The 15370-nt window shown below is 47.5% G+C and overlaps 1 protein-coding gene across 1 annotated transcript in view; it reads right to left on the bottom strand.

Moving 5' to 3' along the window:
- The window catches only part of GRID1 (glutamate ionotropic receptor delta type subunit 1), a 1143434-nt gene that overhangs the window by 69227 nt on the left and 1058837 nt on the right, over positions 1 to 15370 (bottom strand). Inside the window, exons 14-15 of the mRNA XM_054982944.1 lie at positions 1738 to 1904; positions 642 to 882 (exon numbers count right to left, since the gene is read on the bottom strand). Of these exons, the coding sequence (XP_054838919.1) occupies positions 642 to 882; positions 1738 to 1904 (408 nt within the window). The remainder of the gene's footprint in view (positions 1 to 641; positions 883 to 1737; positions 1905 to 15370) is intronic.

Below are 15370 nucleotides of genomic sequence, written 5' to 3'. Positions count from 1 at the left end.
ATCAAATAGCAGTATAGTTGCGATCACTGGAAAGGCAGAAGATCAAGAAACAGACCCGATGAGGCGGGGTGTCAGGTGACATGGCAAGTGTATGTTCTTGTGTGAATATGTGCCACAGGGCACAAACCCCACAATTTCCTTTGTGGACCATGCTGTTATATCCAGGCAGAATTTTATTTTGCAGGGATAAGGGTGCTGAATCTTTACATTTAAGGCAGTCCTAAACATCTTTGTCTGTTATGTTTAGCAGAGGAGCCAAAGGCATGTTGCCTGAGCTACTCTCTTACCCCTAAAGATGGTCTCTCCATGGCATGGTTGAGGCACAATGGTGGGGCAATGTGGGCATGTTTGCAGTGCTGCTGCTGCCGAGGCTGTATCTGCTCTATAAATAAATACAGGACTTTAGTTGCCAGAGCTGACAGTGTGGCACCTTCCATAAAACACAAACATTAGGGATTTTTAAAAGTAAAATATATAACTTTAAAAAATACTTTTTAAATGTAGTTCTCTCCAGTTATAATGCAACAATGTGTGAGAGCACACAGAATTTCCACAAGTTCTATTTGCTCTCTGACATATTTTTCTCTGTACAGCTGTTAAATGTCCTATTCTTAATTGTGATAAGAATAAAAATTATGGACCTCTTTTGGTGTCTCTTGATGACAACGGTTGCTACTCCACCACAACTCCAGGGCTGCCACCAAACAGGCCAGAAGCAAGCCAACGGCCAAAATGCAGAAGACCCCAGCGAAGCTGTGAAGCCGCAGGGCTTTGCCATCAGTCTGTGCACTGGCGTGGCTGTTCAGATCACAGCGTCCCATCCGCGGCCACCATTTCTCTTTGAACACATCCAAGTAGCCAGCTTCTTGTAGTTCTAAAATCCTGCAGAAAATTGTTTTAGGGGGAAAAATCTGTAAACATTATTTCTCTCCAGGGAAAGCAACAGAGGAAGTCATTAGGTCAAAGGAGTGAACATTGACAATTTACAGGCATTGCGAGTCACTAGACAAAATATCAACTGCACAATGAGATATTAATACTGAATTATAAAGCTGTATCAACATTCAACACCAGAATGAGAACCCAGCAAAAGTAGACAACTGAGGGCTAAGACAGGCACACATTTGCACTCCACCCCCCAAAAGTACTAGATTGGACAAAAAAAGTTTTTGAAAACACACATCATGTAGATAAGCTTATCAGAGAAATAGGGTTGGCTGCAGGTGTCTGCGGAGTGTACGATGAATGGCAAATCCAGTTGTGTTGGTATGTAAAGAGTCCTATGACTCTCATACGCATCTCTTCTTGTTCCTGCGTTTGGTGGATAGGGCATCATTCATAACTCCCTCTAGTTTCAATTTCATTTAGATTTAAAAACCCCCTCTGTTGTTGATTATTTAAGCCTCCTTTCAAAACTACCTGTCCATAATTTTTACTGCATGGTATTGAACTCACACATAGTTGTGCGAGGCTGCGCCAACCAACCTCAAAAGGGACATATTAGAGGTGCCAGTCTCTCTAAAGACTGTTTCTTTCCTCTGCTCCCTAATTCCTATAATTCCCCCCCCCCCGGGGCAGGGGCAGGTTCTGACCTTGAAGAAGGAGCAGAAGGAAAGTACATTACTGCAAAGCAGGCACGCCAAGGAACCTCTCATGGGCAAGGCTGTCTATGCTGGTAGTGGGATTCTGAGCTTGATGTTTGGTCAACACAGTTCAGAACAGACTGATTTCTGTTACCTTTGGGAGAAGAGATCCCTATAGGGACTCCCGTGCTGGAGCGCTATCCCATATCCTTTGCTGCTGATGCTGTTTCCAATGACCATCACAGAACAGTCGTCGTCAGTCAGCGCTGCATATTCCACGACTGCGACATCCCACAAGAATGCATAGCTGCCTTTCTTGGCCTGTGAAGACATCAGCCCAAACAAATAAGCGTTTAAAAACCTTGACGATCATTCTAGGTCTGAACACAGGCCTCCCATGCATGACTTTTGACTCCATGGTAGGGTTTTAGAATTGCTTTCAATGATTCAAAACCTGGAGACTGCTTCACCAATTCTAAAGAGAAAAAGAGTTAAAATTCCTGCAAAAATCCTTCTGAGCCAAAATGACAGCTAATTTCATTTTAAAAGAAAAAAAAACAGTAATATTGGGTTTCAAAATTGTCTTTGGGAAATGAAACCATTTTGGATCTTTTTGGATCTTTTACCATCTCCCAAAATGCCTGTCGGATTAGAAATGGTGGGTGGGTGTGAACAGTTTTACTTATCTGATCAAAATCCTTTTAAATATCCACACATTTTCTGCAGGCATCCCACTGAAGCAGCCAGGCGCTTCACTTTTACTTTGAATTTCATTTTTGATGACAAGTGGTGACAAATGTGTTACTAAGCAGTAGCCTCCACATTCGCATTAAATTTAGAGTAGGCAAAGTCCCACGGCAGAAGCGTTCCCCTATTCCCTTCAAGTCTCATCTCAGGCACATTTGCATGTCAACTCTTTTTTTAAAAAAGGGAATTCAGGAGTAAGTTGGCTGCATCTAGGTTTGCACAAGAGGGTCAGAGACAGGAAACTTGCAGCAGAAAGCAAATTTTGGCCTTGTCAGTTTTAAAAATGAGGTGGAATAGAAGTAGTCATTTGGGAGGAGACTATGATAGTGGCCTGGCCCCTTGACTACTGCAACACATGCCGTTTATTCAGGATACCTCCTGCCACTTGACGTTTGTTCTCCTTTTCCACAAAGCTACCCTCCATTACAGCTTGGAAAATATTCATATAGTGGTAATCGAGCACCAGACACAGGAACTGGTTCAAGAAACTGTGTAATTAAGATTTAAATTAAGGGAACAAATTTCAGCTTAAAGTACATAGTAAGCGAAGAAGATATAAGAAAAAAAATGCAATGTTAACTCCAACTATTTTCCCTCTCCAGATACAATGACCATTTCCTTTACGTTTGCATCTACCTCCTACCCTTCGCTTCGCTTCTCTCTTTATGAAGCCTTCCTGGGTCCTACTCGTTTAACAGAACTAGAGGGCCAAGCTACAAGTGACGAATGGCACTTGAACGACAAGTGAACAGACTCACGTGTATTCCTCCCTGTTCTCTTGCGCTCCACTTGCACTCCACTTGATCATGTAGTCACAGACTCACGTGTATTCCTGTTCTCTTGCGCTCCACTTGCGCTCCACTTGATCACGTAGTCACAGACTCACGTGTATTGATCGCGCAAGTGGAGCGCAAGTGAACAGGGAGGAATACACGTGAGTCTGTTCACTTGCTGTTCAAGTGTCATTCATCACTTGCAGCTTGGCCCTCAGTTAGAGGTAGCTGGACACAGGAGTTGAGAAGAGTGACTGAGAGCCAAGCTGCAAGTGAACAGACTCACATGTATTCCTCCCTGTTCACTTGCCATTCACTTGCACTCCACTTGATGAAGTGGAGCGCAAGTGAATGGCAAGTGAACAGGGAGGAATACACTTGAGTCTGTTCACTTGCCGGGCAACTGTAATTCGTCACTTGTAGCTTGGCACTCAGTCACTCTTCTCCTCAACTCCTGTGTCCAGCTGCTTCTAACTGAGGGCCAAGCTACAAGTGATGAATGACACTTGAACGTGTCCACATGGAACTGCATACAGTGTACAGTCCTGCTATCGCCACTCACTTGACACTGGGGAAACAGTTTTAATCAGGGTCCAGAAAAAACAAGGAAGTCTTCTCTGGGCAAGATGAAGAGTCTCTTGGTGCTTCTTCCGCCATTATCTTAGGCTTCTGCAGTCACAGTCGGCTAATTGCAGAGGCACCTAAGAGAAGGACAGTAGCGGAAGGGCGCTGAATGGGCAACCCAGTCCACACTTACCTGGGTTCTCCTTGGTGTGGCTAACCTTTAATAATTGTTTATTATTTCCATTTTTTACCCCAATCTGCGTAACATGAGCCTTTGTGGCAAGCAGGGACTTGGAGACTGGAGGAGACCCTTCTATCCTCAGCCATGGACTTGGCTTGCTTGCTGGCCTTTCCTTGTATTGTGCATAGAAGCTCGCAGAAACGAATTGGTGAGGCCATGCCAATGGCTCCATGCCACCTGCTGCTCCCCTCCCCACTGCAAATAAGCCTTTTGCTAATTGATCCCTATGAGAGTGAGCCACTCAATGCCAATGCCATTTCCTTGGGAGCACGAAAGACAAGAGGCACTCATGTGTAATGTGCACATTCCCCTTCCTGCCAATGGAGTTATGTTACGCTAGGGCTCAGTCTCTCCCCTTGGGAGCCGATTGTTAGTTGCCATTAAGGCAAGCAGTTACAGATGCTGCCACCTGCTGCTGCCAGCCCAGTGCCTACTGCACTGTTAGAACCAAACCAAATCACAAACATTTTTCAATTATGGGAGTCATTACAGCTTTGTTTCCTGGATTTTTTTCGCCATTCCAGAAGCCATTTAACAACCGAACCAATGATTTTGGGGTGCATTACTGCCACTTTTGTTTCATTTTGCACACCCCTAGCAGGCAGTAGATAGCAAGTCCTATTGAGCACAGTGGGACTTATTTCTGAGTAAATATGCACAGACTCTAGTTGAGACTTTGGAGATGGTGGGATGGGCTGAAACAAGTTTCCTGAATCTTTATTCTATGGTTTGCTTTTGAAGCATTGCATACATTATCATCTAAAGCCTCCACCCAGGTTATCAAGTCTACAGTCATCTAACTGCCTGTCCTACACCAATATCTTTTCACACATTCTTCTACTTTAGTGGCCATCCCCACACTTCTGTTTAGGGTATCCCATAAGTTAATTACACGCTGTGTGAAAGTCCACCCCTGTCCATCCTGAACTTAGTGGAGAAAGTTGTCAGTGTCCCTCAAAGGAGATACCATACTGTGTGGAGATTTGCACAAGATGGTTACATGAGAACTCTGCTACATACATCTGGTTTCTAAAAGTCATGCACTAGGAAGAGGATGGGGGGAGGACATCTTTCTGAGAAGTCTTGAAACAAATCTTATCTCCGTTTTTCATAGAGAGAACTTGTACACCAAAGATGATTCCCAAAGTGTACAATGGGATTAGTGCACCATACAAAGTTGATTAAAAACTTAAAAGCTCATGGAAAAATAGCAACAGAAAACAAAAGTTAAACTAGAATATTGAGCACATCCCTCTGCTTTTGTAAGTGGTAATCTTTCCAAGTCTGCAACTCTAAGCACCATTTCTTGAAAGGAAACCCAACCGAAATCAATGAGGTGTATTTCCAAATAAACATGGAGATTGTCAGCCTGCATATCCCCGTGCCTTCAGATCAAGCTCAGAAGCTGTGGTAAAGGCAAAATGCTTTACATTTACTCTTTGTTAATTTAACAAATCCTATAATTTTATGTAGTTACCTTTTTTGCAGCACACCTACTCTTGCTAATTAACTCTTGTCGGGGTGTAAGAAGAATCAGCATGCGCTGATTTAGTTCTGAGAAACAGTGTGCCTCTGCTATCATAAGCTAAAGAAAGATTAAGCTACAACAAGGAAGCTTTCCTCTTTTGTTATGACAGAGGAAAGGAACCATACTCTTTCACTGGTTTCACTTGTGGCTAATATTGACTTATATTAGCACACACCTACGCAGCTCATCCGCACATGTCAGCTGTAATTGGGATTCCAAACAGCGGCTGGATGCTGTGTGCATGATGAATGTAAATCATTTTCGTTAACATAACATGTAAGAAATGTCTTTGGATGGGAATTTGGGTGTGTGTGTGATCTCTTAGCTTGGTTAAAGTAATCATTGACTTCCTAATTCATTTAACTAATATGTTTTTAAATCTCTAATGAATGTACACAGCACACTGGAACAGATGGGCTAGAGAATCGAATGGAAATAAGTGAGGAATTATAAATGTCGGCTTCCCAGGTTAGAGCACTGAGGTTTTCTCCTCAGGCTAGGAGATGCTAGAATTCTGCATGTGGGCATTAAACAGTAGATCATCGAAGGCACAACAGGGGTATTTATTTTTCTTTGGGCATTTACTATTTATTCAATATATTTTTAGCCTGTTCTTCCTTCAAGGAGTTAAGGGTGGTGTACTTCCCACCTCCATTGGACCTTCACAATAAGGTAGCCTAGGCTGAGAGAGAAGGATTGGTGTAAGATCACCTAACGAACCGGAAGGCATTTGAGGGATTTGGCCCTGGGCCTTTCAAACCCAAGTCCAACATTCAACCTTCTGCAGCATCTGGGGCTTTATATCTATGCCACAGGCTGAGGACCATACCAGGCATGATGGTAACTCAGATACCACTGCTGACGCCTGGCAGCCACTACACATAGAGTTCCCACCACCTTCCACCATGTCTCAAAGAATTTACTTTACGTGGTGCTCATGCTTTGTTTTCCCCTGCACAACATCACTGGATGCTAATTGCAGAAGAAACGGGTGTAATGGTCATGCTTTCTCTCCAAGGAATTACGGACATTGCAGACCCTGCAAAGAGATGAAACAGAAACATCCCACAGAGAATTCTCCGTGTCCTCACCAAACAGCAGTTGTCAGAAGTCCTAAGCCTTGGCAGTTAAACTGGTGAAAAACCAACCCAAGTTTGCATGATCCACATAACCCTATAAGACAAGCCCATCCCAACTGCTTAACTGTTATCAGCTGCCGGCTTTTACGGAGTCAAGAAATTAAACAAATTTTAATGATTACAGTACCCTGAACTCCTAGATAGCATTCCCATAAGATGAAATAAATGTAAGTGAGCATGAAGGAAACAGAATGAAGTTCTTGCCCTTTGAACCATTAAGCAAAACTGTCAAGTTCTACAGAGAGATGCCTAAATGGATAAAAATTAGTCATTCATAATGATCATATAGGCAATAATGTTACCATGCCAGAGAAGATGGCTCCAAAGGAAAGCAAGAGGAAACTGAGAGGCATGGGTTAGTTTTAAATGTGGCATATTTGACAGGTCTGTTGCTGCACTGAATTACCACCAGGAGCTTTGCTGAGGGTACAAAAATGAATCCAAAGGGCTACATCCTTCAGATCAATTATGTCAGTGCGGGTGTTTTCATTTGGTAGAAGAAACCTTCCCTGAAGCATTCAGGGAGGACTTTTTCCATCAGAGGAAAGTACCTCCAGTACCAGAACAGAATTATAGCATCGTTGAGATGGAAGTTACCTCAAGGGTCATCGGGTTCAACCCCCTCCACAATGCAGGAAATTCACAACCACCTACCCCCCCCACACACACACTCACAGCGATCTCTGCTTCATGTGCCCAGAAGATGGCAAAACACCTCCAGGATCCCTAGCCAAACTGGCCTGGGGAAAATTGCTTCCTGACCCCAGTAGCTATTGGCCTTACCCTGGGCATGTAAGAAGGGGCCACGAGAACTAAGCACTGATGTAGCCCTTCCTGCCCTCCCTCTCATGATCTGCCCAGGTTCACAGAATCAGCATTGCTGTCAGGTGGCCACCTAGCCTCTGATTAAAAACCTCCCAAGAAGGAGAGCCCACAACCCCCCGAGGAAGCCAGTTCTGCTGAGGAACTGTCAGGAATTTCTTCCTAAAGTTTAGCCGAAAACTCTTTTGATTTTATTTCAACCCATTGGTTCTGGTCCAACCTCCTGGGGCAACAGAAAACAACTCGGCACCATCCTCTATATGACAGCCCCTCAAGTACTTGAAGATGGTTATCATATTATCTTTCAGTCATCTCCTCTCCAGGCTAAACATACTGAACTCCGTCAAACTTTTCTCCTAGGACTTGGTCTCCAGAACCCTCATCATCTTCGTTGCCCTCCTCTGGACATGATCCAGCTTGTCTGTATCCTTTTTAAATTGCAGTGCCCAAAACTGACACAATACTCCAGGTGAGGGCTAACCAGAGCAGAGTAGAGCGATACCATCACTTTGCATGATCTGGACATTATGCATCTGTTGATACAGCCCAAAATCGCATTTGCCTTTTTAGTTACCACATCACACTGCTGACTCATGTACAATGTGTGGTCTTAAAACCTAGATCCTTTTTGCACATAATACCGGCAAGACAAGTCTCTCTCACCATGTAATTATTTATTTGAATTTTCCTACCTAAACGCATTTATCTCTGTTGAAAGTCACTTTATTTGTTTTAGCCCATCATGCTGGCATGGGGCTACTTAGTGCGCACGTGAGAGGAATCCACGTAGCCCCAGAAAGATAAGCGCTGGATCCCCACCCTCCCACTGGGAGGGTAGGGGGACCTAGCAACCATCGTGCCAGACCATCCCCAAGGGTGACTGAAGTGTGAGGCTCAGGGCGAAAGTGCTTGCATTTCCCATTTTAATGAAGTTCAGCGAGGATTGAAGTTTCTCCTCCTGGGCTTCCCTTGCAGTCCAAATCTGATAGCTCTTCATTAGAGTCAGGATGACGTAAAGATGGAAGCTGAGACTTGGCTGCCTTTTCTCAACCTGCTCAAACCATTTTGGTTCTTGAATCTTCTTTTCATTCTGAGTCTGGAAATGATGGCAAGTAACAGATTGCAAGCTGAAGACCATATATGTGTGGCCATTTTTTGCCAAATAGGTCACAAGGCAGTGCCATTGCAGTCCATGTCATTGAGAATGCATATCCTTGCTGAGCTTTAAAAGAGTTTTGCCAATTTTGCATTGAGCAAGGGACGAGAGACCCAGGCGAGGCAAGCAAGTGCGCAGGCAACACGCAGGCCACGGACCTAGTGGCTGCAGTCCAAGTGTTCAACAACCGCCTGCCTGCCTGTGAGAGAGAAGCCAGCCTCTCAGCCCCGCACTCCTCTGTGCCTGAGGTACTTAAGAACGTTGCGTCCAGGAGCCTGAGATGACAGAGAGGGAAGGAGAAGAGCAACCACCTGCCTGCGTGCCTGTGTGAGAGAGGCCAGCCTCTCAGCCCCACCCTCCTCTGTGCCTGAGGTACTTTAAGAACATCTGCCTCCAGGAGCCTGAGCTGACAGAGAGGGAGGGAGGGAGAAGAGCAACTGCCTGCCTGCGGGCCTGTGTGAGAGAAGCCAGCCTCTCAGCCCCACCCTTCTCTGTGCCTGAGGTACTTAAGAACGTTGCCTCCAGGAGCCTGTGTTGCCAGAGAGGGAGGGGGGAGAAGAGCAACCGCCTGCCTGCATGCCTGTGAGAGAGAAGCCAGCCTCTCAGCCCCACCCTTCTCTGTGCCTGAGGTACTTTAACAACATCTGCCTCCAGGAGCCTGTGTTGCCAGAGAGGGAGGGAGAAGAGCAACTGGCTGCCTGCCTGCCTGCCTGTGACAGAAAGGCCAGCCTCTCAGCCCCACCCTTCTCTGTGCCTGAGGTACTTTAACAACAACTGCCTCTAGGAGCCTGTGTTGCCAGAGAGGGAGGGAGAGAGGGAGAAGAGCAACCGCCTGCCTGCATGCCTGTGAGAGAGAAGCCAGCCTCTCAGCCCCATCCTTCTCTGTGCCTGAGGTACTTAAGAACGTTGCCTCCAGGAGCCTGTGTTGCCACAGAGGGAGGGAGGGAGGGAGAAGAGCAAACACCTGCCTGCGGGCCTGTGAGAGAGAAGCCAGCCTCTCAGCCCCACCCTTCTCTGTGCCTGAGGTACGTTAACAACATCTGCCTCCAGGAGCCTGTGTTGCCAGAGAGGGAGGGAGGGAGAAGAGCAACCACCTGCCTGCGGGCCTGTGAGAAAGAAACCAGCCTCTCAGCCCCACCCTTCTCTGTGCCTGAGGTACTTAAGAACATTGCCTCCAGGAGCCTGTGTTGCCAGAGAGGGAGGGAGGGAGAAGAGCAAACACCTGCCTGCGGGCCTGTGAGAGAGAAGCCAGCCTCTCAGCCCCACCCTTTACTGTGCCTGAGGTACTTTAACAACATCTGCCTCCAGGAGCCTGTGTTGCCAGAGAGGGACGGAGGGAGAAGAGCAACTGCCTGCCTGCGTGCCTGTGAGAGAGAGGCCAGCCTCTCAGCCCCACCCTTCTCTGTGCCTGAGGTACTTTAACAACATCTGCCTCCAGGAGCCTGAGCTGACAGAGAGGGAGGGAGGGAGAAGAGCAACCGCCTGCCTGCGGGCTTGTGAGAGAGAAGCCAGCCTCTCAGCCCCACCCTTCTCTGTGCCTGAGGTACTTTAACAACATCTGCCTCCAGGAGCCTGTGTTGCCAGAGAGGGAGGGAGGGAGAAGAGCAACCGCCTGCCTGTGTGCCTGTGAGAGAGAGGCCAGGCTCTCAGCCCCACCCTTCTCTGTGCCTGAGGTACTTTAACAACATCTGCCTCCAGGTGCCTGAGCTGACAGAGAGGGAGGGAGGGAGAAGAGCAACCGCCTGCCTGCGTGCCTGTGAGAGAGAGGCCAGCCTCTCAGCCCCACCCTTCTCTGTGCCTGAGGTACTTTAACAACATCTGCCTCCAAGAGCCTGAGCTGACAGAGACGGAGGGAGGGAGAAGTGCAACCGCCTGCCTGCGGGCCTGTGAGAGAGAAGCCAGCCTCTCAGCCCCACCCTTCTCTGTGCCTGAAGTACTTAAGAATGTTGCCTCCAGGAGCCTGAGCTGACAGAGAGGGAGGGAGGGAGAAGAGCAACTGCCTGCCTGCGGGCCTGTGTGAGAGAAGCCAGCCTCTCAGCCCCACCCTTCTCTGTGCCTGAGGTACTTTAACAACATCTGCCTCCAGGAGCCTGTGTTGCCAGAGAGGGAGGGGGGAGAAGAGCAACCGCCTGCCTGCATGCCTGTGAGAGAGAAGCCAGCCTCTCAGCCCCACCCTTCTCTGTGCCTGAGGTACTTTAACAACATCTGCCTCCAGGAGCCTGAGCTGACAGAGAGGGAGGGAGGGAGAAGTGCAACCACCTGCCTGCGGGCCTGTGAGAGAGAAGCCAGCCTCTCAGCCCCACCCTTCTCTGTGCCTGAGGTACTTAAGAACGTTGCCTCTAGGAGCCTGTGTTGCCAGAGAGGGAGGGAGGGAGAAGAGCAAACACCTGCCTGCGTGCCTGTGAGAGAGAGGCCAGCCTCTCAGCCCTACCCTTCTCTGTGCCTGAGGTACTTTAAGAACATCCTGAAGTGCCTCATAGCTTTAATTAATGTTGTGCTCACCTGTTGTTGTTGTGGGGAATGAAGAGTAAGTTGGATGATGGTGAACATAGAGAGGAGGGCTGGCATGGGGTCAGGGATCCCAGTTCTCTGGGGATGTGGGAGGTATGATGGTGGGAGCTGGTCTCAATGGAGAAGGGCATGGAGATATGGAATGGCTCGGTGCCCTTCTAACCTGTGTCCCATCCTGAGAAATGCTGGTGATGGAGCTAGGAAAAAGAACCTTCCTTCGACACTGATGTTGTGCAATGCCAGGTCCATAAACAATAAGACCGCAATGCTGCAAGATCTCTTTGTGGTGAATGATGTGGACCTGATATGCATGACCAAAGCCTGGGTGAGGGAGGGTGAAACAGTTGCCCTGGGAGAACTGACCCCCTCAGGATATTCGGTCCTCCACCACTCCTGAATACGAGGTTGGTGGGGAGGGGTGGTAATCCTTGCCCGAGAGTCTTTCTCTTTCAGGGCGCTCCCTGTCCCTGAGATCTCTGGCATTGAATGTGTAGGCCTGGTATGGGGTGACAAGGAGAGTTTGGCTATCTGTCTGGTGTAGCGACCACCTAGCGCACCAGCAGATATCCTGTCGCGCCTACTAGAGGTGGTAGCGGAGTGGGCCTTGCAGTACTCCAAACTGATGGTGCTGGGGGACTTCCATGTCAATGATGCCTCCTCTGTGCAGGCTGCGGACCTGGTGTCTTCCATGGCAGCACTGGGACTCTCCCAATTTGTGTCGGCCCCTACACATCAAGCAGGCCACACGCTAGATTTGATCTTTGGAATAGGGTTAAATGTAGATCTGGAAGTGGGAGAACCAGTGCCATGGTCAGACCACTTGGTCTTGAAGGATTGGCTGGGGATACCGCCCCCCCCCCCGCAAGGGTGATGAGCTGATTTATGCTTGCTTGCGGAGACTTATGGACCCTACTGGGTTCCAGAATGCTTTGCGGGATCCAATGCTCCATGGCGGTTCATTAGATGAGCTAGTGGAGGACTGGCAGTGCCGGCTCTCCAAAGCCATTGATGAAATCGCCCCCCATTGCCCTCTTTGCCCCCATGCAAGACAGGCTCCCTGGTATACAGAGGAGCTCCGACAGAAGAAGTGGGAGCTAAGATGGCTTGAGCGAGTGTGACGGCGATCTTGGAATGTTTATGAAAGCCTATGAGGTGGCAGTGAAGGCTGCGAAGATAGAGTTTTATGCTGCCTCCATCACGTCAGCTAGCTCATGCCCAGCAAATTGTTTAATGTGGTTCAGTCATTGGTCTCCTTGCCAGAGGGAGGCTGTCAAATTTTGAATTCGGATATTAGCTGTGAGGCTTTTGGGAGCTTTTTTGCTGATAAAATCTTGTCTCTCCACTGCAACTTTCCAGCCACAGTTGATTCAGTGAATGAGCTAGAGACCCCTTGGCTGCCTTTGGGGCCAATATTTGATCATTTCAGCCCACACATTGGGGAGAAAATTGGCAGGATCCTGCGATCAGTTAGGCCCACCACATGTCCCTTGGACCCATGCCCATCGTGGCTGGTAAAGGCCAGTGCCAAGGGGCTGCGGTCCTCACTGGAGGCCATTGTTAATCTATCCTTAGGCTCCGGGGGTTTTCCTGGGACATTAAAGAAAGCTGTGGTGAGACCTCTCTTGAAGAAACCATCACTGGACCCCACTGACCTGGTCAATTACCGCCTGGTTTCAAACCTCCCATTTCTGGGAAAGGTGATTGTGCATATGGTGGTGGAACAGCTTCATGGCTTCCTGAAGGATGTCTCAGCCCTAGACCCCTTTCAGTCCGGGTTCCATCCGAGACATGGGATGGAGACGTTGCTGGTCGCCCTCACAGATGATCCTCGTAGACATCTGGATCAAGGCGGCTCGGTGCTGCTGATATTATTGGATCTGTCGGCAGCATTTGATACAGTTGATTACAATCTTCTGACTCACCGCCTCGCCGATGTGCAGATACGAGGGACTGCCTTACCATGGCTTATCTCTTTTCTCCATGGTCGGGACGGACGGTGGCGGTTGGGGAGAAATTGTCATTCTACCACCCTTTGGTGTGCAGTGTCCCACAGGGAGCAATACTCTCCCCATTATTGTTTAACATCTATACGCGCCCCCTTGCCCAGTTGGTGTGAAGCTTCAGACTTGGGTGTCATCAATATGCAGATGACACCCAGTTGTATCTGATGATGGATGGATGGCCCAACTCAGCCCCAGATGTCCTGGAACATACTTTTGCAGCAGTGACTGGTTGGTTGAAGCAGAGTCGGCTGAAACTGAAACCGACGAAGACGAGGTCCTGTACTTGGGCCACGGGGGATTAGGTTCGGGACTTCGGCTCCTGGCCATCGATGGGGCACCGTTAGTGCCAGTTCTGAGAGTTAAGAGCCTGGAGGTGATCTTGGATACCTCCCTGAAAATGGAAGTACACAAAACAGAGGAACCTTCACTACTGAACCAAATACCAAGAAGTAGACTAATCTACACGTGAAGGAAAGAACCAGTTAACAATTACTATGAAGCTAATAAATTCATTGAGGTTTTTTTGGAAAGAATCAACAATAATACTTTACTCAATGAAAAGGATAGTAAATCAAATGTAATGAAGTCAAACAGCAAACAATGCAAACTCCAACCGCTGTCGTATAGTTAGTCCATATAAGTCCATTCAAACAATAGGAAACATCTCATAGGTAAGTATCCAAAGTAGGTACTCTGGAAATTCTTGAAAAACTCGTTTCTTTTTCTTTTTTCAGGTGGTGTATGCAAAGTTCAGATGCCCATCAGGGCGTATCCCATCTGCACGACATCAGGGCCGGCAAGACGCTGCCCACTGTTTCGTCCGAAGACCTCCTCCGGGGCGGATGCAAACCCACCACAAAATACCATGGATTCTCTTAGATGGGATGTTTCCTATTGTTTGAATGGACTTATATGGACTAACTATACAACAGTGGTTGGAGTTTGCATTGTTTGCTGTTTGACTGACTGATTTCATTTGATTTACTATTCTTTTCATTGAGTAAATTATTATTGTTGATTCTTTCTAAAAAAACTCAATGAATTTATTAGCTTTATAGTAATTGTTAACTGGTTCTTTCCTTCACGTGTAGATTAGTCTACTTCTTGATATTTGGTCCTTGAAAATGGAGGCACAGGTCACAGCAGTTGTCAGGCCCTCTTTTTTCTAGCTGCAGCAGACCAGGCAACTTGTCCCTTACCTGTCAACCCGTGACTTAACTATAGTGATCCAAGCAATGATCATCTCTAGGCTAGATTACTCTAACTCGCTCTACACGGGGCTGCCATTGAGCCTGACACGGAGATTACAACTGGTACAAGATGCAGCGGCGCGTGTTATTACGAGAGTGCCAAATAAGGCGCATATAACACTGTTCTTACGTGAGCTGCATTGGTTGCCAGTGGAGTACCAGATCAGATTCAAGGTTCTGGTATTGACCTATAAGGCCCTGTGAAGACTGGGACCAGCGTATCTATGGAACCGTCTCTCCCCATATATTCCCCAGAGGACACTCCAATCAGGGGATAAACAGTTGTTGGTGGTCCCTGGCCCCAAGGAGGCCCGCCTAACATCGACTAGAGCCGGGGCCTTTTTGGTCCTGGCTCCCACCTGGTGGAATGCTCTGTCTGCTGAAATCAGGGCCTGGCAGGACCTACTATCTTTTTGCCAGTCCTGCAAGACAGAGTTGTGCCACCAGGCATATGGCTAAGGCTGAGCCTCTGCTGGCCTGGAAAAAAGGGGTGTATAATCTTAACCCTCCCTGAGAAGGGAGTGACTATCCTGTTTTAAAGTTGTTGTTTTTAATGACCATGAATTTTTTAATTGTATTTTTAATATGTTGTTATCTGCCTGAGCCCACTCGTGGGGAGGGTGGAATACAAATCTGAAATAAATAAATAAATACATGAACAGACAGACAGACAGACAAACATGAAATCTGCCCTGAGCCTGCTGCTGTTGGGAGGGTGGAATAGAAATTGAAGGAAGGAAGGAAGGAAGGAAGGAAGGAAGGAAGGAAGGAAGGAAGGAAGGAAGGAAGGAAGGAAGGAAGGAAGGAAGAAAGGAAGAAAGAAAGAAAGAAAGAAAGAAAGAAAGAAAGAAAGAAAGAAAGAAAGAAAGAAAGAAAGAAAGAAAGAAAACCAGCTGCAGCACATATGCCAAAACTGAGACTGTTTGACCTTATGTGACACCATTTGGTACGTCTGCTGTATAGCATGGCTTCGGTTGTGTTTGACCGAACACAACCTGTCACAAATGACACCTGAGACCCCAGGCTACCTCAGCGGTGCTTACTTCATCTATT

Source organism: Eublepharis macularius, chromosome 6 (genome assembly GCF_028583425.1).
Source record: "Eublepharis macularius isolate TG4126 chromosome 6, MPM_Emac_v1.0, whole genome shotgun sequence".
Taxonomy (NCBI): Eukaryota; Metazoa; Chordata; class Lepidosauria; order Squamata; family Eublepharidae; genus Eublepharis; species Eublepharis macularius.
Note: the sequence above shows the minus strand (reverse complement) of the source record. Positions and strands in the feature narration are given on the sequence as shown.